The sequence below is a fragment of the Camellia sinensis genome, chromosome 8 (genome assembly GCF_055761805.1).
Source record: "Camellia sinensis isolate YWXY chromosome 8, ASM5576180v1, whole genome shotgun sequence".
Classification (NCBI taxonomy): Eukaryota; Viridiplantae; Streptophyta; class Magnoliopsida; order Ericales; family Theaceae; genus Camellia; species Camellia sinensis.
The window spans coordinates 142,156,656-142,183,286 of NC_138968.1; the positions used below are offsets into that span (position 1 = coordinate 142,156,656).

A 26,631-nucleotide genomic window follows, 5' to 3' on the forward strand; every position below is an offset into this window, starting at 1 on the left:
ACTGAAAATTTTAATATACCCCCTTTTAAAAAAAGTGTACCATATATACCTTTGATTATGTTTTTTTTTTAATTATAATATTATTTTAATTATAACTCATAAATTCTTTAGTTATGTTTTATGTTGTGTTTAGTTACGATATTTTTTTCTTTTTTTAATTATGATTTAAAAAATTAAAATTATGTCATTTTTTTTTTTTAATTAGAAGATGCATAGGATGTGTACCCTAGTATTTCCAACGCACAAATCATGGACCATACAAATAAAAAATAAAAACTTGAATTGTTCAGATTGTATTCACAAAGTTGCTAAGGTATGTTTATGCACGTGTTTAATATTTAGTGCTCTTCGAATTGGTCTATAAATACAATTTGTTATGTGCTTTGCCGTAGGCTTTGTTATGATCATAGATCTAGGAGTCAGTCAAAAGCTCTTGATTGAATCTCAGGTGTTAGTTGTTCTGCAATTTTTTTCTCATAACTTTTATTTATTTAGAAAATTGCATAACAATTAATTGAATCGTGATTTGAAAACTCTTTTGGTTTCTCTTCGTTTCTTATCACTTTTCTATAGTTATATATATAAAAATCTTGAAATAAGAACCATCAGCTGCACAACAATAACTACGGTATAGGGAGCATAACAGTCACCCCAATTCCTTCTTTGTAAAGTGGCTCCATTGTTAGAGCTTCAGGTGGGATCATTTCTCCTGTTCCTTATCTTTGTTGTCAGTTTCTACATTGGGCTAGGAGCCACTATGGTCGGTGTTCCGGTGGGAATCTAACCAAAACTAACTAAAGCTATTTAAGTTTATCACATAACTATGTACAGTACCTATAGCTATTTAAGTTTATCATTATGTACAGTACCTAGAGCTATTTAAGTTTATCACATAAAACTAACTAAAAATTTATCCAAAAAAATAAAATAAAACAAAATAAGAAACGGATGCGATCAAGAGTGGGCCAGGCCAGGTCAAGCTGAAATGGCCTTTTCAACACAACATGTTCCATCTGAAATGTAATTTATCATTAGTTTCTCACAGTATGTATGTACATAAGACTAAATGCTTTGCAGAGATGGATGTACCAAAGAGGTGGGCAGGCATGTCATTAATGGAGCAAAACCACCCAAGGCGGTATGAAAATAACTACAGAAGGGGGTTAGTATTATTATGACCCCCACATATCTTCACAAATAATTTATTTTTTCCTTTCTTCTATCTTCCTTTTTTGAAGCTGGAAATGCAAGTTATGATTGGAATTCATGGAATCATGGTCTTAAAATTTAAGATGATATGCTAATATTCCAAGCTTTCAAACCAACAAGAAACAATTTCATTCCAACAAAACATACACTATGTAAAAGAAGATAGATGTGACTCAAATAGGAAGTTCATTGATGTAATTTCAAGATAGTAGAAAGTATATGAAGTCAAACATTAATGAAAGGACTGATAAAATAATACCAGAGCATTTCCCTCAAAGCTATAGAGGAAATCCATCTCAATCCTGTGCAAAGACCCGGCTTTAAAGTTTGTGTAGAATCAAGTAAGCACCATATTGAGGCTGAAGAGTTCCCATTTTGAACGGAGCATGAGTATAGGACGGTGAAATCTCAAAAGAGAATTGTTGTAGAATCGTAGCTATGGCCATCTTGGCTTCTAACATTGCGAAGTTTTGTCCAATACATACCCGAGGTCCCGAACTAAATGGGAAAAATGAAGCTTGGTTGTTCTTTGTTGCCTTCAACACTCCTTCTGAAAACCTCTCTGGCTTGAACTCTTTTACATCGTCACCCCAAATTTCACGGTCATAATGTAGCAGCATTACCTGTAAAGAAACTATCACTCCCTTCGGGAGGGTGATTCCTCCTAATTTCATATCTTCATGGACCACTCGATGCAACCAAACTATCGGTGGGTATAGCCGTAAAACTTCATACAAAATCATAGTCACCTGAGGAAGATAAATTTTAAAGATCACAGTTAATTAAATTTAAATGAAGTGCAACATTGTGCATAAAAAATATTTTTCATGCAAACATGTTGCTCCTTAGTATGAAACTACTGACTTAAATAGTATTTCAAATCAGCAATCCCAAGAGAACAATCAAGACTACAACCTCAGCAGAGGACTGGCGAACAAAAACAAAATGATCAGAGGTAGATCTTTGAAAACCATAGGCAAGCACAAAATGACTGAAGCGGTCAAACCAAGCACGGTGAGATTGCTTCAATCCATATAAAGCCTTCCGCGAACAACAAACAAGGGGCTCAGAACCAGTAACAACATTGGTCCATATACCTCCTCTTGACAGGTTTAGAAGTCCCCTATGGTGTATAGAATTATTCTTATAATTATGTCACTGCCATATATCATTTTGGATTTTGTATAGAAATTTTGGTAGTCTAACATTTTCTTTATATAAATATGAAACAAAATTAACATTCCCAGATCTTATTAAAAAACAACGCCCAATTCGTACACATTAATGTGTGTTTGGAAGAGAAAAGATTGAGTACACACCTAACCTTTGGCATAATGCACAAAGTGGTGGTCTCAGAACTTGAACCCATAACCTCAAAGTTATTAGGCCAAATCTTAACCATTGAACCAATGGTCACCCCTTATTCCCAGATCTTATTTGCATAACAAATTGATACATGCATTTTAAGGGTCTACTGGTCATGAATTTGAATTTGAAAGGGAAAAAATAAACAATGAGGAAAACCAAAACACAACGAATACTTGTTTGATAAGTAGGAATATAATCTTTTATGCAATAATGTCCACAAGAATTAATGATTTCCGAGAGTGTATACAGAAGGTATGTACTTACAATTTTGAGGCGATTTAAGCCATCAAATTTGTGTTTGTCATTCCCAAATACTTGCAATACCTCTTCCCTTGCACGTTGTTGCCAATGTTGATGCCTACTTAATAAAATCATAGTCCACACAAGCAAAATCGACGTGGTCTCCTGCCCAGCAATGTAGAATAGCTTGCATTCTTCAATAACTTCTTCAATAGTCATTCCATCTTTCCTGTTATTTCCATGCTGTTCAATTTCTCTGAGATTGGATTCTAGTAATATACCCAGTAAGTCATCTTTACTAGTTTCTCCTTCCTTCATTGCTTTCATTCTCTTATTGATGATAACCCTCAGTGTAGCGTGTATTTCTTTATCAATTTCTTTCATCCTCCTATTCCTCTTAGTTGGCAAAAACCTACACATGCACTAGCGAATCATATATAACTAGCTAGCAACTATGATATATCTTTTTAACTATTGGCGTTAGCCCAGTGGCCAAAACTCATCAACTTTACTAGGAGGTTGTAGGTTCAATTCCCCCTCCCCATTCAATATACCCAATAAATAAAAAATAAAAACAAAAATAAACATCTTTTTGGGCAAATTATATCGGTGGTCCTTAAACTTTATCTCTTGTGTCAATTTGGTCCTTGTAGCACCCTATCTTTTTTTCTTTTCATTTTCTTTCTCTCAAATATTGTATATTTAGATTTCTATTTATCTTTCCTAGTACTGAAATATATATCTTTCACATTTTCTAACAAAAAAAGGAGCTAAACTAATACAGCAATGTTAGAGGTACCTAAAATTTTACCTACTATTTTACTTCCTCTCAAACTAATATATGCAAGTCCAACCAAATATTCAAATTAAGTATTTGAGACAATTTGATTTTACCTCGCACCTGGGATGTAAACTGTACTGGCAGTCTGGATTATAAGTGCAATTAGTTCTTTCTGAAGTTTGAATATCTTTCTTCCATCTTCATAGTTGCTTCCAAAAGCTGCGCAAGATATCACATTGCTAGTCATAGTTTGAAGATAAGGCCACACATCCACCTCACATGACCCTTCTGTTGAGGCAATATTGTTCTCCCATTTGCTTATCATCTCGCTACAGCACAAATAAAATGCAGGTACCATATGCTATAAACAAAGTCAAAAGACCAAAAAACCAAAAAACCAAGACTCTGTCAGTAACCATATTGCAAGTTGTACACAAAGAAGAAGAAGAAGGCAACACTTGAAAACCAATTGACATATATATATATATATATGTAGAATTTTGTTCTATCATGAAGTTGCATTTAGACACAACAAACAACCACTAAAACATTTAACTAAATAGAGCAGCTAAGCTTAAATAACTAACATGGTTAAATACACTATTGGTTCTCAAAGTGTGCATTCTTTGTCATTCTAATCCATGATGTTTCAACGTGTCAATTTGGTCCCCAACTGCCCAATTTGTTTTTAAATGGTCCTTAGCATCATTTTGCCCCAAATTTTATAAGGGAAGCATGGGGTATTTTTTTTTTTTCTTTTTCCAGATTTTGTTGGAAATATCAAACCATATTAGTCGGAGACCAAATTAACTCAATTGAAAAATCGGAGAGTGGGGACCAAAATGAAACAGAGTGCATACTTTGGGAACCGACACTCTATTGAACCCTAATAATATAAAAAATGGGTGGAAATAACCTTCAACTTCTCCATATGGAAAGCCGGGTTGATGATTTTTCTGTGTTTAGTCCATTGCTCACCATCAAGGGTAGTCAGTCCATTGGCTACCAACTTGATAAATGGATTTGACTTGGTCTTTTGATAGTTGAAATTCTTAGACAAGACTTCCTTTACAAGTTCAGGGTCCACGATGTTAACATTTGGTATTGGTCCAAACCACGTAAAAGACTTCTTTCCTGCAACTTAAAAATGAACACGTCAAACAGAAGTTCAAGAGCGATCAAATAAATATTCCTTGAACAAATTGAAGCAAGCAATATATATATATATGTAAATTGTGAAGTTCATAAAGCTTGGTTTGGTTTGCTCACCCCATTTGATGAGACTTAAGGCTTGATTTGATTTGGTTTGATTTTTAGTGAAGTTTATAAAGCAAACTAAATATGTACACGTGACCACGACATGATGAGTTAATTAATAATATCACACAACCATATTTTCCAAATTAAGCAAGTAAAATTCTTGCTTACGGTAAGCAAGAACAGTTAGTTATGGTAGTTACAACTGTGTCCATGATTGAGTTACTTAGTAGTGCTACACTGTTGTGTCCGTCATCTACTGAAGACGTCATTCTTCTTTCTCTGGTAACAATTTTCCATAGGCAATGTCATTAGAGTTTGTTCTTAACTCAACTCTGTTCTGCGACTGCAACTTCTCAAGTTGAGATTTATCTTCCTCAGTCTTCATTGTGATTATTTCATATATGTCTTGTTTCGATTATCTAAGTTGTACATATTCAATTGCTGGATTCAAATTTTCTTACCCTCTTCACTAGATTTTCTTGTATCCAATTTTCACTCCCTTGTCACTATAAAAAATTTCATTTTGTAGAAGAATCAAGTCGAAAGTTATGCTCTTCTTGGTTATGTTTATGAATCCATTCCATGCCCACCATCATTTTTCACTGATTCATCTAGAAATAGCATTTCAAACCCTTTTTGCCCCATGTTCTAGGGCAAACACAAGCGCATGAAGTCTGGCATTCTCTATCAAGTCAATACATTTCTTTATCCAAGTCACATAGCATATTCATGATCTTAGGCGGTGTTTGGTTTATGGATTTGGAAAGACAAAGAGAAAAGGTATGTGAAATGTAAATTCATATTTCACCAACCGTTTCCCCTTTTTTTTTATAAATTCATATCCAAATCCATATCAATCCCCAAATCCATGAATCAAACCCAGCTAAAAGCACAAACTGTTCAATACTACCAACAGCAGTATGAACAGAAGGGTTAACAGAGGTAACAGATCCAGTAGAAATGTTAGGATAAAACAGTTGGAGTGTGTTTTAAAAAATGGAAGGAGTGGTAAGAAGCTAGTATCGGACTCCCCTTGCTTACTAGAGGTCAAGGATACCAGCAGTCAGTGGATATAAGCGTAGTTATAGGGGTCGTGCACCTTTTAGGACGGCTTATGTTCATAGACAATATGTGCAGAATATTCCCCGATATATTAAAAAGAACAAGAGGGGAGTAAGGAAGTTACAATTGTATGATGAACAATTAAGGGAGGTTAAATTTGACAACAAAGGTGTGGCGAGATTGCTAAATGGTATTGAGTTGGAAAATAAAAGATATGATTGTCAATCGGACAAAATCGTGGTTAAGGATATAAAATTAATTGGGACAAGACGCTAAAGAGGAAGCTGTGGCCCACCACGTTTTGTTTTTCATCATAAGTGATAATAGTTCTGTCCCCACAACTGACAAGATATTTATTGGAGTTGGTGAGGATAATCTTGAGACCTGGATTTTTTATCCTGACCAGTTTGATAAGTTTCGGATGTTGAAGAAAATGAGATTCAAGCTCGTCGGTGGCAAGGATAAAGAGTATGTTTGTCACGGAATAGAGATTATTGATCGGTTTTTCTTAGTTGATGTTTAGATGGACTACAAAGATACTTTGTTTGGTAATGTTGGAAGTATTCAGAAGGGTGCGATATATTTAATGGATGCTACTGTTAGCGGAAAAGAATGCAAGATTACGTTAAGGAGTCAAATGTATTTTAAAACTGTTTAGAATTATTTTTTATAAGCAATTTTATTTGTAATGTTCAGATGGATGGAGGTTGACGATATAAAAACTGGTGTTGTTGAAGGTGTTTAGCAAGTGATTTCAGTTGTATTGAACTTGCATTGCCTAATTTTTCTTCTCAACTGAGGTTGAGATACAAACAAAACAGTATTAAGATTGATAAAATATTCTCTCTTTGCACGCCCAATGCAAATGGCTTGGTCAAATTAAATGTGTATAATCGGAGGTTAAATAATAATGATAGTCTGCAGGCGTATTTTATAGTGCGAATTAGTGTATTATGGGAATGGTTATTGTTCCATTAACGAAAAACAAGTGCCATGGACAGTGAAGATGTAAAATTATATTGACTACATTCTCCAAATCAAAAGTATTTCTGTTTGATTTTGAGTTTTCAAAAATAATTTTTTAACTTTCAATTCCTATATTCTACTATTAGCAAACAGTTTTAATATTTTTTTATGTTTTAAATATACTTAAAAAAAGTAAAATATTTACCAAAAAATAAATTATTTTATAAATTTCACGAGGAATTTTTTTTTTTAACATCTCTGATATAAAGATTTTATAATATAAAAGATATATAATATTTTTATAATAGTTGGGGTCTCTTAACATTTTCACAGAGAAAATTTTCCCAAACACAAAGAATTTTCAATTTTTTTAAAAAAAAATTCTCTGATTTTACAAAGAAATTTTAAAATTTCTCTAGTATGATCACAGAGAAATTTCATCGAGCGACCTTGGTAAATAAAAATAAAAAAATACAAAACATATTTGAACTCTTCTACTATTCAAAGTTAGAGATGATGTTTTAAAAAAATATTTATAAGGTAAAATTATTTATAAAATATCTTAAATATAATAATTAAGATTTAATTAATTAAATGTCTAAATAATATGATTTATTAAAATACAAAAATATATTATAATGAGGAAAATTTACCTATAAATCCTATCTTAAGGAATGGTGATCCATTTAATCCTAAGGATTTTTTTATAGACCAATTAGTTTCATAGATTTTGGAAAGGTAGATTTAATATATTATTTAAAAATTATATTTACGATTATACCCTTATTTCTATTATGTTCCTTCTCTTTTTTTCTTTTGTGCTAAAAAAATAAGGTACACAATATATGGGAATCAAATTTGGGATAAATTTTTAGGTAAAATTTTTTTTTATTTGGAAAACATTTTAAAAGGAATACAAAAATAACTTAAAATATGGAATTCTTCAAACATTCCGAAAGGATGTGAGATTTTTCAAATATTTCAGAATGAGTACAAAAATTACTTGGTAAATTTTAGTCAAATTTATAATTTCAAACTGTAATACTCCAACGTAATACTCAAACGTAACACTCCAATGTAACACTAAAAAAAAAAAAATCTTAGTGCAATACCCTAATGTGACACACAAAAAAAAACTCCTTACTGTGCTTCTTCCAAACGTAGCACTCTAATATAATACTCCAAAAAAACTCCTTAGTATAACATTCTAATGTAACACACAAAAACATTCTTTATTGTAACACCCTAATATAATACACAAGAATTCCTTAGTATATTTTTACCAAACGTAACACTCTAATATAACACTTCAAAAAAACTCTTTAGTATAACACTCTAATATAGCGCGCACAAAAAATTTCTTAGTATATTTTTCTCAAATGTAACACTCTAATATAATACTCTAAAAAAACTCTTTAGTGTAACACTCTAATTTAATATACAAAAACTCCTTAGTGTAACATTCTAATGTAACACAAAAAAAACTCCTCAGTATACTTTTTCCAAACGTAACATTTCAATACAACACTCCAAAAAAATTTCTTAATATAACACTTTAATGTATAACACACACACAAAAACAAAAACAAAAACAAAAACTCTTTGGTGTACTTTTCCCAAACGTAACGCTCCAATGTAACCAAAAAAAAAACTTCTTAGTGTATTTTTCCTAAACGTAACATTCCAATATAACACTAAAAAAAAAAGAATGTGAGATTCTTCAAACTATTCCGAAAGGAGTATATATATTCTTTAGTAAGTTTTGGACAAATGTATAATTTCAAATTGTGAGGGTTACATTTAGAAAACATACACTAACGCTGTGTTTGGTTGGGGGATTTGGGAAGGGAAATGGAAATGAAAGGAAAAGGAGAAAGAATTAATAGAATTCCAAATCCCAACTATGTTTGGTTGTGTTGGTTATAAAATAGAATTGATGTCCTAAAAGGTCTCCTATTTCTTTATTTATTTCTCACCCCCTTTCTTTTCCAATATATTTTTTATTATAACCAAACATAAATAGGATTACATTTCTCATTCCTTTTCCAAATCCCACCCCAAAAACCCCAACCAAACACAGCATAAGGAGTTTTTTTTAGTGTTTTTGTGTGTTACATTGGAGTATATTATATTGGAATATTACGTTTGATATTACACTAATTGGAGTGTTACGTTTGAGAAAACTATACCTTTTTTTTTTTGTGAGTTACATTGGAGCGTTATGTTTGGGAAAAGTTCACTAAAAAGTTTTTTTTAAGTATTACGTCATTACGTTTAGAAAAAGTACAACAATGAACTTTTAGTGTATTATATTGAAGTGCTACGTTATTGGAGTGTTATATTAGAGTGTTAGGTTTTTGTTTGTAATGTGGGATTTGTTCTAAAATGAGAGAAAATCCAAAACTTCTATAGTATAAATTGCCCAAATATATAATTTTACATTTTGAGAAACTCACTTTTATCCCTAAAAAATTAGACTATATGTAAGTGACTACCTTTTTACGTAATTTCCACTTTAATGCACCTTTAGATTCATAAGAAAAAATAAAGAACAAAATAATTCACAATATTATCTTTTGAAATTTATTAGTACTTCACCCTTATAATAATTGGGTACAACTCCATCAAATAGAATTTTCTAACTATTTAACTAAAAACTAAAAAAAAAAAAAAATACAGATTAAAAACACACACAAAAAAATATATATATTTTCCAAAATTCAAAATAAAAAAGAGTTGCCCATTTCACTCCAAACCAAAACAGAGAGACGTGATGAAACGCACCGTAGTTGGAGATGTTGGTATGAATGAAGGGCAAGACACGACTAGGCACTGCGTCATCGGAGATGCTGATGCGAGTGGAGCTAGCTTCTTTATCCATGGCGGAGCTCTCTTTTAGGTCTCCGAAGAAGAGCTTGTATGAGTTTCCATTGAGACCTTGTTTTCTGAGGCAACTCTCTAGCTTCTTCGGTTTTAACCATACCCAATTCAATATTCTCCATGATCCCCATATCAAGCTCAATAATACTACAACAATTATACCACATCCGATTGCACCAGACCACTCATTTATTTTCTCCATATGTGTACCCATGAGAGTTCACACACAAAGAGAGAGAAATGAGAGAAAGAAGCTTGGAATTGGATAACCAGAGAGCAGGGTATCAGACTCATACCCCAAATTTGACAATTTTCTTGGTGTAGAAGTCATTGTTGACTCTACTCCATCCTTATCTATGACCATTATATATAGATAGGGGGGGTACCATGACCATTATATGAAAGTGCCAAACATGCCCTTATTGTTGTCTTTCCCTATTGCAACTCTCTTTTTCCTATGTGAAGTTCTATTCATGTTTTCCTAATACAAAACACGCACATGTTGACTATGTGTTTGACAATATATGCCTAAATGGCCACCATGTTATGAACCCAGAAAATTTTAATATACATCTTTTTTAAAAAAGGATGCAGCGTATATACTTTTAATTATGGTTTTTTTTAAGAATAATGCTTGGGACCCCTTTTGGGGTCACCCCCTCACCCCTCTTTGCCACGTGGCGGGTGGTGATTGGGGGAGCAGGAAAAAAAAAAAAAAAGTAACCAATGAGAGAGAGAGAGGGGGTCAAAGGGGGTGGGAGGAAAAGGGGATGAATCATTGTTGTTTTTTTAAATATGACAATGCAACAATGATTCATCCCCCTTTTCCCTTCACCCCTTTGACCCCCTCTCTCTCCCATTGGTTACATTTTTTTTTTTTTTTTTCCTGCTCCTCCAATCACCACCCGCCACATGACAAAAGGGGTGAGGGGTCCCAAGCATTATTCTTTTTTTTAAGTTATAATATTATTTTAGTTATGACTCATAACTTATTCAGTTATGTTTTATATTATGTTTAGTTACGATAATTTTTCATTTTTTTAGTTATGATTTAAAAAATTAAAATTGTGTCTTTTTTTTTTTTAGTTATAAGATGCATAGAATGTGTGCCGTAGTATTTTCCTATGAACACACAAATCATGGACCATACAAATAAAAAGTAAAAACTTGAATTGTTTTGAAAATTGCTGAGATGTCTTCAAATTGTATCCACGAAGTTACTATGATATGTTTATGCACGAGTTTTGTCACGCCCCAAGCTCTGTGACAACGCCGCACACTCATATAAGTAAGCATGCAAGGCTAAGAATCCAATCACATAACCCACAAAATAAAATACTCAAATGAAATCCTTAATTATCATAATGCCAAAATCCATAAATATAAATAGTTCTCATATGAAAATGTCCACCAAGTCCACTAATTTAAACCACTAACAAAACAATAATCCAAGTACTTAAATCATGTTCCTACTCTCGGCACTCCCACATGTAAAAAAAAGATCCCGCGCAGCTCTACTCTTCAGAATCTGAAAAAAATAAGAGTAAGCTAGATAGCCCAGTAAATAACCAACCATCACTGCTAGCTGGATCAAGTATACAAAAATAAATAACTAAATCGATAACCAATAAATATAATTTTTTCTACAGTTCAATAAATGAACAATTATTTGTAAGGTGGTTTCATAGCTAAAAATAAACAATGTACAATACATTTTAAATGAAAAGCCAACGAGATAATTCAAAAATCGATGGTTCGATATTCAGATGGTTCAATAATTTGATTCACAAAACCCAAGTCTTAATGACTACGGTCACTTAGCCCGTGACAAGGCCCAGAACCACACATAGGCCGGTGGTAAAGCCCCAAAAGAAACTAGTTTCTGTGCCAATAAATAACCCCCATTGGCTAGGGTCCAAATCGTAGTCAGACTAGAGTGATGTTCAAAATTCAAACAATAGACAAATTTTAAATAAAACATTCGATATTTTCAGAATAAACGTTTAGTAGAATTTTCAAAATAGTTCCACAAAATATTCAAATAATTTTCATAATAATATTCGATGCTGTTTTATACTTGACCCATATTTTATTTTAAGAGAACAGGAAGGCTATAAATAAATACTTATAATTTTAAATGATTCAATAGGAATAAAAAATGTACCAACAGTGATAGAGGGTTACTTACCTCAAACAGCTAAAATAATATTTCCCAAGCTAATCTCAATTTACCAAGATCCACCTCAATCTCACAAACCTAATAAAATATTACACCGCATAAACAATTATTATGTGCACCCATCCATCTCTTCTTGTAACAACAATAGAATAAATTAACCCAATAGTCTATTAGGAACTCCCACGATTTAGCATCAAAACAAAGCCATCACGGCTTTAGAAATTCTCAACCCATATTATTCTTTTGTTGTTTATATACATGTAAAAACTTGTAATTGCTTGTAGTCAATCGTGTATCCCACAAATACACCACCATTAAACTTAACCCATCACATATCAATCTCAAAATATGAACCACCCAAATGGGATGCCAAATACACTCTAAAATTGAGCAAAATTGAGACCCCCAAGATAGACTACATCAATATATCTATTTAATCATACATGCCCATAAAATCATCTATTGATATATTAACACTAAAATCATAGATAGGAATACAATAAAATAAATCTTACCTAAGTGATGAATAAAGCAAAACCACCACTCTTATGAATCCTCCCTCTTCCTTGGTTTGGGTTTCTTTTCTTTAATTTTAAACTTTTCCAAACCCTTGCTTGCTGCCTTCACCTTTAACTCTTCCAAACCCTTTCTGCAGCACAAGCCTCTCTTCTCTTTTTCTTTTCTTTTTTCTTTTACCTTCTCAAACCCTAGCCGCCTATGGAGCAATTCATAGCCTCTGTTTTGTTTGTTTTCCAAGACTTAAAGCCACAATAGGTGGGCTTATTAACCTAATTTCTCAAAGTTACAAAATTGCCCATCTAAGTAATAGGAAATATAATGCCATCTCATAACTAATTCTTTGATATTAATAAATGACTCATATAAGTTAATTTTATCACTAATCTATCCAATAAAATAATCCTACACACAACTTGAGTTTTACAAGTTTAATATTTAGTGCTCTTTGAATTGGTCTATAAATACAATTTGTCATATGCTTTGCCATAGGCTTTGTTATGATCATAGATCTGAATCTCAGGTGTTAGTTGTTCTATAATTTTTTTTCTCATAACTTTCATTTATTTAGAAACTTGCATAAGAATTAATTGAATCGTAATTTGATAACTTTTTCGGTTCCTCTTCGTTCCTTACCACTTTTTTGTTTAGCTATATATAAAAATCTTAAAATGAGATTCATCAACGGCACACCAGTAGCCGCTGTACGGGACACAACACAACCACCCCAATTCCTTCTTTGTAAAATTTGCTCCATTGTTAGAGCTTCAAGCGGGATCATTTCTCCTGTCCCTTATCTTTGTTGTCGGTATCTACATTGGGCTAGGAGCCACTGTGGTCAGGGTTTAGGTGGGAATCTAGCCACCCCTAAACCTTTATCAAGCTAAGACTTATTACTGCATTAAGGTGTACAGGACCTATATAGCTATTTAAGTTTCATATAAAACTAACTCAAAATTTATCCAAAAAAATTAAACAAAATAAAATTAGAAATGGATGCAATCAAGAGTGGGCCAGGCCGAGTTGGGCTGAAATGTCCTTTTCAACACATCATGTTCCATCTGAAATGTAGTTTGTTGTCATTAGTTTCCCACAGTATGTATGTACATAAGAGGCATTGCAGAGATGAATTTACCAAAGAGGTGTCAATTCTCGTGTTGGGCGGGCATGTCATTAATGGAGCAAAACCACCCAAGGCAGTGTGACAATAAAAATTTAAGACTACACAAGGGGGTTAGTATTATCATGAACCTCACATATCTTCACAAATAATTTATTTTTTCCTTTCTTCTATCTTCTTCCTTTCTTTTTTTTGAAGCTGGAAATGCAAGTTATGATTGGAATTCATGGAATCATGGTCTTAAAATTTAAGATGATATGCTAATATTCCAAGCTTTCAAACCAACAATAAACAATTTCATTCCAGCAAAACATACACCATGTAAAAGAAGATAGAAATGACTCAAATAAGACGTTCATTGATGTAATTTCAAGATAGTAGAAAGTATATGAAGTCAAACATTAATGAAAGGACTGATAAAATAATACCGGAGCATTTCCCTCAAAGCAATAGAGGAAATCCATCTCAATCCTATGCAAAGACTCGGCTTTAAAGTTTGTGTAGAATCAAGTGAGCACCATATTGAGGCTGAAGAGTTCCCATAGGGAACGGAGAATGAGTATAGGATGGTGAAAGCTCAAAAGAGAATTGTTGTAGAATCATAGCTATGGCCATCTTGGCTTCTAACATTGCAAAGTTTTGTCCAATACATACCCGAGGCCCCGAACTAAATGGGAAAAATGAAGCTTGGTTATTCTTTGTTGCCTTCGACACTCCTTCTGAAAACCTCTCTGGCTTGAACACTTTTACATCCTCACCCCAAATTTCATGATCATAATGAAGTAGCATTACCTGTAAAGAAAGTAGCACTCCCTTTGGGAGGGTGATTCCTCCTAATTTCATATCTTCATGGACCACTCGGTGCAACCAAACTACCGGTGGGTATAACCGTAAAACTTCATACAAAATCATAGTCACCTGAGAAGGAGAAATTTTAAAGATAACAGTTAATTAAATTTAAATGAAGTGCAACATTGTGCATACAAAATATTTTTCTTTCCCTAAAATATTATACAAATTTTGACAGAAATTTTAGGTTTTTAGCAAATGAAATTGTAGTTTCTCATGCAAACATGTTGCTCCTTAGTATGAAACTGCTTAAATAGTGTTTCAAATCAGCAATCCCAAGAGAATCACTGCCGAAAAAAATGATATCATCCACATAAACAATCAAGACTACAACCCTAGCAGAGGACTAGCGAACAAAAATAGAATGATCTAGATCTTTGAAAACTATAGGCAAGCACAACATGATTGAAGTGGCCAAACCAAGCACGGGGAGATTGCTTCAATCCATATAAAACCTGTTGGAATGTGTCCCACATCACTTGAAATTACCCAATCTGTACTGGTTGTAAGGCTTCAGCTTCTCTCTCCTTAATATCTAGGTTTTAAGGAGAAGTGTGGGTTCAACTTTCTAACTTGGTATCAGAGCTTGGTTGAGCCACTGATTTGTGTACCATTTGTCCGGCTACTGTATGTTGTGGTCCAGGAGGATGTGTTGGCATGTGTCCCACATCGCTTGGAGTAGCCCTTTCTATGCTAGTTATAAGGTTCTAACTTCCCTCTCCTTAATACTTGGATTTTAAGGAGAAGTGTGGGCTGGGCTTTTCAGGCCGTTTTTCGGAAGCTGGTTAAAAACTAGCTTCTAGCTTTTAACCCATTTTAGGTCACATCATCTCACATGAATTACCCACAAAAAGACAAAATAAGCTAAAAAAGCCAAAAAGTCAGCTTTTAACCAACTTCCCAAAACACCCTTCAATTTGGTATCAGGGCTTGGTTGGGCCTGTGATTGGTGTGTCGTTTGTTCAGCTACTGTATGTTGTGGTCCAGGAAGGTGTGTTGAAATGTGCCCCACATCGCTTGGAATTGCCCCATCTGTACTGATTATAAGGCTTCAGTTTCCCTCTCCTTAATACTTAGGCTTTTCAATTAAGCCTTCCGCAAATGACAGGCAAGGTGCTAAGAGCCAGTCACAACATAAGCAAGAGTTTGGTCCATTCATACCTTGCCTTGCAAATCACCATGGAGAAAGGCATTTTTATGTCAAGCTGATATAAGAGCCAAGAACAATCAACAGTAACAGAGCAGAGTATCTACACTGAATTAAGACGAGCCACAAGGAAAAAAGTCTCAAGATAATCAACACCATAAGTTTTGATGTAGCCTTTTGCAACTAAACAAGCCTTAAGGCATTCAATGAAGCCATTAAAGAGATACTTAACAGTGTAAATCCAACGACACCCAACAATAGGCTTCCTAGAGGAAAGAGTAGGAAGCTCCCATGTCTGATTTTGGTAGAGAGCACGTATCTCCTTATCCATAGCATGTTTCTAGCTAGAGCTAGACATAGCCTGTCGATAAGAAGTGGGAATAGACAGAGAAGACAAACTACAAGCAAAGGAAAGGAAAACAAGAGAAATACAAGCATATGGAAACAAACTTGGAAATAGAATGCTGAGTGCAAATACGTTTACCTTTACGCAAAGCAATAGGCAAATTAGCAGAGGCTGAAGGAGAAAAGAGAACAGGAACCTCAGACGGAGAAGATGTACTGATCGTCAATTCTGGGATCTCTGATAGACCTGCAATGGAGAAGACGAAGTGGGCAATGGAGAAGACGGAGGGGAGGCACATGTGGCAGCAGAAATGGAGATGAAAGAATGGAATATGAGAACACATCAGGCATGGGAAGAGTAGATATAGGAGTGGATGAGGGAAAGAAAGGCTCCCTCTCACGACACGAGAACAGATTTGGAGACAGCTGTTGGCCTTGTGTAGAGAAGAACAAGGTGGACTAAAAAAAAAGTGACATCAACACTGACTAAATAACAACGGGACTCAGGATGATAACAACAATAACCCTTTTGTATATAAGAATAGCCTAAAAAAACACACTTGCGAGCACGGGGGGGGTGGACAACTTATCCTGACTAAGATCAAGAACATAAGCAAATGCTACACAACCAAAAACCCGAGGTGGAAAAGGGAACGAGGAACAAAAGGGATATAACAAGGAGAACGGAGACTGATTATGCAACACAGCTGATGACATACGATTAATGAGAAAACATGTTGTAAGGAAAGCATCGCCCATAAGTGTTTAGGCACTTGAATAATAAGGTACGAGCAACATCTAATACATGACGGTGTTTCCGTTTAACGACCCCATTTTGCTGAGAAGTGCGAGCACAAGTAGTCTGATTAATAATACCTCGATCAACACAAAAAGAGTTAACAATAGATTGAATTATCAGAACGAAACACTTCAATACACTTAACAAACTAAGGCCTCGTTTGGGAACAGGCTTTTTTAGTAACTTTTTAATTTTTTGGCTAAAATGTGATGTAAAAAAAACTAGTATATTTGGGATGGCTTTTTAGCTTTTTATGAAAAGCTGTGCAAAAAGTAGAGAGAAAAGGGAATCTTTGACTTTTTGGTATGGTTTGTTGACTTTTTGACTTTTTTAGGTCTCGTTTGGGAACAGGCTAATTTAGTAACTTTTTGGCTAATTGGCTAAAAAGGTAGGTAAAAAAAACTTGTATGTTTGGGATGACTTTTTGACTAATTACGAAAAGCTGTGCAAAAAGTAGAGAGAAGCCATAATTGTTGACTTTTTGGTATGACTAATTGGCTAATTGGCTAATTTAATAACTTTTTGGCTAATTGGCTAATTTAGTAACATCCCAAACGAGGCCTACTTTTTGACTTTTTGGCTAAACTGGTCTGTTGCCAAACGAGGCCTGAGTTTAAATTTCATTATAAAACGTGAATAATACGTGAGGAACTTAGAGCGATTTCTCAATAAAAACAACTAAGTCATTCGGGAGAAATCATCCACAAAAATAACAAAATATAAAAAACCATGAAGGGTGAACGTACGAGAAGGACCCCATATGTCCGTGTGGACTACATCAAAGGACTCAAACTCACGACTAACACTATGACTAGAAAAAGAACTACGGTGATGTTTTCCAAGCTGACAAGCTTCACATTCTACGGTAGACACATGACTAAAACCAAGAACAACAAACTTCAACTTGGCCAAAGACGAATGACCCAAACAAAAATGTCATTGCAGAGGAGAGATGGTGGCACTCAGAATAGGAGTTGAAGGGAGACAGGAGTTGTCAGTATCCAAATAATAAAGGCCTTGCTGCTCATGTCTGAACCAATCATCTTCTTGGTCTTGAGGTCCTACAAAACACAAGTAGGAGAAAAGGCTATAGAACAATGAAGAGCTTTAGTCAATTGACTAACAGACAACAAATTACATGGAAAATGAGGAACATATAGACTAGTGGGTAAAGATAAAGCGGGGGTGGGATGAAGGGTACTTATCCCACTAATAGGCCGAGAGGACCCATCAGCAAGAACAATATTATGGGTAATAGGATGAAAAGCATGAAAAAGTGATGAATTACCATAAATGTGAGAACTAGTAGGAGCCAAGGTTGGTTAGATTGGACCATACATGCAATATTACCTAAACCCACCACGGTGGCAGTAGAGGATGAGGGAAGAGCAGACCAAAGAATGGAAGTAAGCTCATTAATCCAAGTACTGAGTGCCTTGTGAGAATCAGACGATGAGCTACAGAGCCAAAGGGAGTCGGGGACGAGGTAGTAACATCAAAGACCTGATTTACATGATTAGGCTCGCCATACTTTTGCCAACACCAAGGCTCAGTATGACCAATGGAATCACAATAATCACACTTCCAGTCACCATGAGAAGCTGAACCACGACCACCACGTGAACCACTACACGTGAGCCACGATATGAACCACTATCACGGGAACTATTCCCACGATAACTAGTTTGGGAACCATGAGACCCAAAGTTGCCACGAGACCCACTGAGAGTGGTACCAGACCATAAACCAAAGCAGAGAAAGCACCAATCGAAGGAGCAGAGCCAGAAATACTACAATTGTGTCCCAAAGAAGATCATAATAAGCGAGAATAAGCATTGGCTGCTGAAGGTAAAATCTCGCTGGCCAAAATATAATCCTTGAAGCCACACAAATTGGAATCTAAACCAGTGAGCAAAGAAGCAACCATAAACTCCTCCCAAAGTCTGTAGTGAAAGGTCGATGTTGTAACAAGTGATCCCATAGATGTGTAAGTCTGCTGTGATACTTAAAAGAGTGGTCGACTAGATTGCTTAGTAGCAAAAATCTGCTCATACAATCATACATGCGAGACACATCACTCTGATGCGAAAAAGAATCAGCAAGAGAATCCCAAATTTGCTTAGATGTCTCACAAAACTCAACAGTGGTAACAACAATAGGTTCCAAGCTATACCAAAGCCAACCCATAACACAAGAATCCTCGCTGCACCAATCATCATAAGTGGTATCCGTTTCAGATGGAGGAAGTGCAGTGATGGAACACAATTTTTTCTTATCTTGCAAAAAAACATTAACAGCATGAGCTCAAGCAAGATAGTTTAAACCATTCAATTTTTTGGTAGTAACAGACTTGGCACGTCATCATCTTTGAACAAAGGAGAGTGAGATACCTCAGCGTTCACTGCTGGAGGTAATGCATCAGCCATCAGACCCAAGTTGTAAAGAAATACCCAAAAAAAAAAACTATAGAACAAAACCACCTAAAGAACCACCCAACACCAACAAGCAACAATCCAAATTACCTAATTAAGGTAGTTATAGAGCTGTTCCAGCCATAGACAAGCAATCAGACTAACAACATTGTGCTGAAATAGGTAGAGAAATGCCAAAAACGAATGAAATCTCAGCCTAAGTGCACCAAGACATCAAACAAACATCAAAGAAAGCCCTAATGGGTTCAGTCAGCTCCCATAGATGATGTTTTAACAACCAAAACTAGGCAACAGGTGCTGGAATCATATATCACAGGATGGGCCACAGTATTGCCGAAAAACATTCAAAAATCAAACACTTACATCAGATGTCTCCAATTAATTGTGTAAAAATAACCATAAATACCAGGACGAAATTTCGAATCAGACAACGGTTTTCCCAAATCAAGTTGTCCGTACGGACCTGACACTATGCTGACGTCATCGTACGGATGATGTTCGTACGATGACGTCAGCACACCATTGTTACCTTGCAAAAATCTCCAGAGTCTGTTAAACCTTGCTCTGATACCAAGTCAAAGATTAAAGTATACAGAATTTAAGGTTAAGGTGAGAGAGAAGAAGAAGAAGGCAGAGGAGGAATACGTAAGTAATAGGGTTCTGGGTTTATTAATTCAACCCTTCACCTCAACACTTTATTTATATTTAACTCAAGTCTTACATGATGACAATTGTACCCCTCATTATATAAATAAATGACACACATGACCTCAACTATAAATAAATGACACATAGCTTCAACTATTCTAAAAAATTTGTGTAACAAAATATGTAAACACATGTCATATAGTACTAAACATGGCGTTCTGCATAAATATGTTGTTCCAGAGTTGGTTAAGACAGGTTTAGAAGTCCACTATGGTGTATAGAATTATTCTTATAACTATGTCACTGCCATATATCATTTTGGATCTTGCATAGAAATTTTGGTAGCCTAACATTTTCTTTATATAAATATGCAAGAAAATTAACATTCCCAGATCTTATTGGCATAACAAAATGATACATGCATTTTAAGGGTCTTATACTGGTCATGAATTTGAATTTCAAAGGGAAAAAAAGAAACAATGAGGGAAACAAAAGCACAACGAATACTTGTTTGGTAAGTAGGAATATAATCTTTTATGCAATAATGTCCACAAGAATTAATGATTTCCCAGAGTGTGTATAGAAGGTATGTACTTACAATTTTGAGGCGATTTAAGCCATCAAAGTTGGGTTTGTCGTTCCCAAATATTTGCAATACCTCTTCCCTTGCACGTTGTTGCCAATTTTGATGCCTACTTAATAAAATCATAGTCCACACAAGCAAAATCGACGTGGTCTCCTGCCCAGCAATATAGAATAGCTTGCATTCTTCAATTACTTCTTCAATAGTCATTCCATCTTTCCTGTTATTCCCATGCTGTTCAATTTCTCTGAGATTGGATTCTAGTAATATACCCAGTAAGTCGTCTTTACTAGTTTCTCCTTCCTTCATTGCCTTCATTCTTCTATCAATGATAACACTCAGTGTAACATGTATTTCTTTGTCAATTTCTTTCATCCTCCTGTTCCTCTTAGTTGGCAAAAACCTACACATGCAGTAGCGAAGCATATATAGCAAGCTAACAACCATGATATATCTTTTTAACTATTGGCATTAGCCGAGTGGCCAGAGCTCATCAACTTTACTAGGAGGTCATAGGTTCGATTCCCCCTCCCCGTTCAATATACCCAATAAATAATATAAAAACAGAAATAAACATCTTTTTGGGAAAATTATATAGATGGTCCTTAAGCTTTATCCCTTGTGTCAATTTGGTCATTGTACACCCTATCTTTTTTTCTTTTCAATTTCCCCCCCCCCCCCCCCCCTCAAATATCATATATTTAGATTTCCATTTATCTTCCCTTGTACTGAAATATATATCTTTCACATTTTCTAACAAAAAAAGGAGCTAAACTAATAAAGCATTGTTAGATACACCTAGAATTTTACCTATACTTCCTCTCAAACTAATATATGCAAGTCCAACCAAATAGAAAAAATATTCAAATTAAGTATTTGAGACAATTTGATTTTACCTCGCACCTGGGATGTAAACTGTACTGACAGTCTGGATTATAAGGACAATTAGTTCTTTCTGAAGTTTGAATAGCTTTCCTCCATCTTCATAGTTGCTACCAAAGGCTGCGCGAGATATCACATCGCTAGTCAAAGTTTGAAGATAAGGCCACACATCCACCTCACATGACCCTTCTGTTAAGGCAATATTGTTCTCCCATTTGTTTATCATCTCACTACAGCACAAATAAAATGCAGGTACCATATGCTATAAACAAAATCAAAAGACCAAAAAACCAAGACTCCGTCAGTAACCATATTGCAGGCTGTACACGAAGAAGAAGAAGAAGAAGACAACACTAAGAAACCAATTGATACATATACATATATATATGTAGAATTTTGTTCTATCATGAAGTTGTATTTAGACACAGCAAATGACCACTAAAATATTTAACTAAATAGAGCAACTAAGCTTAAATAACTAATATGGTTAAATACACTATTGGTCCTCAAAGTATGCATTCTATGTCATTCTAATCCATGATATTTCAACCCGTCAATTTGGTCCCCAACTTGCCCAATTTGTGTTTAAATGGTCCTTAGCACCATTTCAACCAAATTTTATAATGGAAGGATGGGGTATTTTTTTTTTTTTTTCCCAAAATTTGAATGGAAATGTCGAACCATATTAGTTGGGGATCAAATTGACTCCATTGAAAAATCGAAGAGTGGGAAACCAAAATGAAACAGAGTGCATACTTTGGGAACCAACACTGTATTGAACCCTAATGATATAAGAAAAATGGTGGAAATAACCTTCAACTTCTCCATATGGAAAGCCGGGTTGATGATTTTTCTGTGTTTAGCCCATTGCTCACCATCAAGGCTAGTTAGTCCATTGGCTAACAACTTGACAAATGGATTAGACTTGGCCTTTTGATATTTGAAATTCTTAGACAAGACCTCCTTTACAAGTTCAGGGTCCATGATGGTAACACTAGGTATTGGTCCAAACCACGTAAAAGACTTCTTTCCTGCAACTTATAACCGAAAACGTCAAATAGAAGTTCAAGAATCAAGAGCGATCAAATAAATATTCCTTGAACAAACTGAAGCAAGCAATATATATACGTAAATAGTGAAGTTCATAAGACAATGACATGATGAGTTAATTAATAATATCACAGGACCTATATTTTCCAAATTAAGAAAGTAAAATTCTTGCTTATAGTAAGCAAAAAGAGTTAGTTATGGTAGTTACGACTGTGTCCATCATTGAGTTAGTTAGTAGTGCTACGCTGTTCCGTCCGTCATCAACTGAAGACATCATTCTTCTTACTCTGGTAACAATTTTCCGTCTTTTGGCAATCTCATTAGAGTTTGTTCTCAACTTTGTTCCACAACTGCAACTTCTCAAGTTGAGATGTATCCTCGTTAGTCAAATCTGTCTTGTTTCAATTATCTGAGTTGTTTTGGTTTACATATTCAATTGCTGATTCAAATTCTTCTGCATCTACAGTAATCTTACCTTCTTGATTAGATTTTATTGTATCCAATTTCACTCCCTTGTGTCACTATCAAAAATTACATTTTGTGAAAGAATCAAGTCGAAACTTATGTAAGATCTAGTTCTCTTCTTGGTTATTTTGATGGATTCATTCCATGGCCACCATCATCATTTTTCACTGATTCATCTGGAAATCGCATTTCAAAACGTGTTTTGCCCCATGTTCTAGGGCAAACAAATGCTCATAAAGTTTGGCATTCTCTATCAAGTCAATGCGTTTCTTTACTCAGGTCACATATTCATGATCTTTAAACGCATTAACCTTCAATGGAAAATTATATTGACTTTATTATCCAAATCAAAGAAATGTTTCTGTTTTTCAATTCTAAATTCTAATATTTTCCTTTTGCTTTGGGTGAAGCACCAATAAATTTTAAAATGTGATCTTATAAACTATTTAGTCCTTCATTTTTTCTTATGAACCCAAAGGTTCCATTAAAGTAGGCATTACACAAAAGGATAGTCGCTTACGTATTTGGGTCCAATTTTTTAGAGATAAAAATGGGATTCTCCAAATGTGAAATTACACATTTGGGCAATCCACACTATAGAGGTTTTGGATTTTCCCTCCTTCTAGAACGAATCTCACATTACAAACAAAAACGTAACACTCCAATGAAATACTCTAATAACGTAATACTCTAATGTAACACACTAAAAAACTCATTAGTATACTTTTTTCAAACTAATAACGTAACACTCCAAAAAAACTCGTTGGTGTATTTTTCCCAAACGTACCACCCTAATGTAACACGCAAAAAAACTTCTTAGTGTACTTTTTTTTCCAAACGTAACACTCGAATCAATATAATTTCAAACATAACACTCCAATATAACACATTTCCATGTGACATACACAAAAATACTAAAAACTCCTTAATGTACTTTTTCCAAACGTAACACTCACAATTTGAAATTATACATTTGCCCAAAGCTTGTTAAGGAACTTTTGTACTCATTTTGAAATGATTTGACGAATGTCACATCCTTTTGGAATGGTTTGAAGAGTTCTACATCATTTTTTTGGAGTGTTACGCTTGGAAAAAATACACTAAGGATTTTTTTGTATGTTACATTAGAGTTTACACTAAGGACTTTTTTTGGAGTATTGTTTGAGAAGTATACACTAAGAAATTTTTTTAAAGTGTTACATTTGAGTGTTACAGCTTGAAATTAATATTTGCTCAAAACTTTCTAAGGACTTTTAGTACTCCTTTCGAAATGTTTGAAGTATTCTATATTTCAAGTCATTTTTTTACTTTTTTGAAATATTTTCTAAATAAAAAAGATTTTCATATAAAAATTCATCCCAAATTTAATTCTCATATATTGTGTATCTTATCTTTCTAGCACAAAAAAAGAAAAAGAAAAAAAGACACATAATAGAAATAGGAAAATGTTTCGTAGCTCGAAACATTTGCCCCGAATGGCTCGATTTCGAAGCAGAGGGGAAGAGAGAAGCAGAGGGAGAGGGAGAGAAAGAGAGAAGCAGAGGGGAAGAGAGAGAGAGAGAGAAGACAATCGTCGCCCAGCCACCGATCGTCGCCCTGTCCCGCCGCTGATCTGCCGATCGTCGCCCAACCCAGCCCCACCGCAGCCTCCGACCGCCGTCGCCCCGCCTCCGCCTCCTCCTCTCCCGAATATTATGCCCCCTCCAGTCCTCCTCCTCCTCCTCCTCCTCCTCCCTCCCTTCTTCTTCCTCCTCCTCCTCCTCATCCTTTCTTCCTTCTTCTTCCTGTCCTCCTCCTCCTCCTCCTCCTCCTCCTCCCTCCCTTCTTCTTCCTCCTCCTCCTCCTCCTCCTCCTTTCTTCCTTCTTCTTCTTCCTGGTCTTCGTTCTTTTTCTGCCAAAAACAAAAAAAATCGAGCCATTCGGGCTCCCCGTTTTCGAGCTACGTAGCGCGATATAAGCATATAAACATAAATTTAATTTCTAAATAATATATTAAATCTACGTTTCCAAAATCAATGAATGTGAATAATTGGTCTATAAAAAAAAATTTGGAACTAATCAGATCACCATTCCTCAAGATGGTATTTATAGATAAATTTTCCTTTTGCTTTCTAGTGAACATTTCTAATTTTTTAATTAACTTTTTTATGTTTTAAATTATTTAAAAAGGTAAAATATTTATAAAAAAAAAATTGGTTAATTACAAAAGAAATCGACTCTTATAACGAAATAAATCTGAATTTTTTTTATTTTATCAAGCTAGTAAACCCTTATCTTTTAATTAATTTTTAATATAAATGATTGCTTATTTTCGTTAAATAAACTGACGAAAAAATAATATTGTACATAAAATGTCTAAAATATCTTCTTTTTTTTCTTTAATAATTAAAATGTTACTTTTCATTTAATTTTTTTAAATAAAAATAGGTAAGTTGTTTAAATTTAAAATAAATCAAAAGAATAAGATTTAAATTAATAAAATTTAAAAATTATTTTGTTATAAGAACCCTGAGTTTTTTATATATATATTTTCCTTAAAAACAAAATTAAAAAAATTAATAAATACAAAAAATAAAAAATATATTTTTTGTATTTCGTAAATTTTTAAAAAATTATTTTATAAATTTTAGAAGAAATTAATCAACCATTCCTCTCTAACTTTTAATAGTAATAGAAGCCTAATATGTTTTTTTTTATTAGTTAAGGTGTTTCAATAATATTATTAGAGAAATTTTAAATTGTAAAAATTTATAAGGTGAAATTTTTCTTTGAAAAGATTGAAATTTCTCTATAAAAATATTAAGAGATTTCACTGCTATGAAAATATTGTATGTAATTTGGTTTTATAAAATCTTAATCTAAAATTTTCTAAATTTTGTACTTTATCAGATTAAATAGATTAATAATTTTGTATTTAATATACTTTCATATATTTTAACATATTCAGTAAAAACAAAAACAAAAACAAAAACAAAAAATACGAATTTAAAATATAAAAATAAAATAAAATAAATCCGAAGATAGAGGTGTACAATCAGACTGGAAACGTACCGTAGTTGGAGATTTGGGTATGAAGGAAGGGCAAGACACGACTAGGCACTGCGTCATCGGAGATGCTGATGCGAGTGGAGCTAGCTTCTTTAGTCATGGCGGAGTTCTCTTTTATGTCTCCGAAGAAGAGCTTGTATGAATTTCCATTGAGACCTTGTTTTCTGAGGCAACTCTCTAGCTTCTTCGGTCTTAACCATACCCAATTCAATATTCTCCATGATCCCCATATCAAGCTCAATAATACTACACCAATTATACCACATCCGATTGCACCAGACCACTCATTTATTTTCTCCATATGTGTATCATGAGAGTTCAGAGAGACAGAGAGAGAGAGAGAGAGAGTGTGAGAGAAAGAAGCTTGGAATTGAATAACCAGAGAGCAGAGTACAAGAAAATTGACCCCTTTGTTTTTTTTGTCATTTTCTCACTCTTGAATTTTGTTAATTTACTTTTTAAAATTAATTTTTATTTCAAATTAGACCCCAAAAAAATCATGTTAACTATAACATAGAGTATTACACTCACTTCTCCTCAGGTTTTTAATAATTACAAGAATCTCCATTACAATTTTAATAATTACAAAAATTTCTCTTATTTTTTTTTTATGTTGTCAAGATTATTTTACTCCCCGTTAATTTAAGTCAAACGGTATTAACTTAGTTGTGCGAATGATCATAGTGTAACAATTTAAATTTTTAATTATTTTATAGAATTTATATTAATATTATTTAATCTCAGTTCGAAAAATATATAATTTATTATATATTATTATGCGTGATTTTGTAAAATAATATTA

The 26,631-nt window shown here is 34.0% G+C and overlaps 1 protein-coding gene and 1 pseudogene across 7 annotated transcripts; both read right to left on the reverse strand.

The window, feature by feature from the left end:
* Window positions 1–1,378: 1,378 nt before the first annotated feature.
* Window positions 1,379–9,888, reverse strand: LOC114303057 (cytochrome P450 CYP72A219-like; annotated as a pseudogene). The gene is made up of 5 exons (XR_014339032.1): window positions 9,671–9,888; window positions 4,515–4,732; window positions 3,712–3,959; window positions 2,842–3,229; window positions 1,379–1,958 (listed from the first exon to the last, which is right to left on the reverse strand). The product of XR_014339032.1 is annotated as a cytochrome P450 CYP72A219-like (transcript).
* Window positions 9,889–13,919: 4,031 nt separating this feature from the next.
* Window positions 13,920–26,398, reverse strand: LOC114303058 (cytochrome P450 CYP72A219). Of its 6 annotated transcripts, XR_014339036.1 has the most exons (6): window positions 25,833–26,299; window positions 22,080–22,297; window positions 21,281–21,528; window positions 20,400–20,787; window positions 16,062–17,782; window positions 13,920–14,499 (listed from the first exon to the last, which is right to left on the reverse strand). XR_014339036.1 is itself a non-coding variant. In XM_082884716.1 (5 exons), exons 1-5 carry the CDS (start codon window positions 26,128–26,130, stop codon window positions 14,071–14,073), a joined length of 1,581 nt encoding a protein of 526 aa, XP_082740842.1. In that variant the 5' UTR covers window positions 26,131–26,398; the 3' UTR covers window positions 13,920–14,070. The 6 variants fall into 6 exon arrangements, 2 of the variants coding, with proteins under 2 accessions (XP_082740842.1, XP_082740841.1); XM_082884716.1 differs by lacking the exon at window positions 16,062–17,782 and having other exon boundaries at window positions 25,833–26,398; XM_082884715.1 differs by lacking the exon at window positions 16,062–17,782 and having other exon boundaries at window positions 22,080–22,303; window positions 25,833–26,256.
* Window positions 26,399–26,631: the final 233 nt, after the last annotated feature.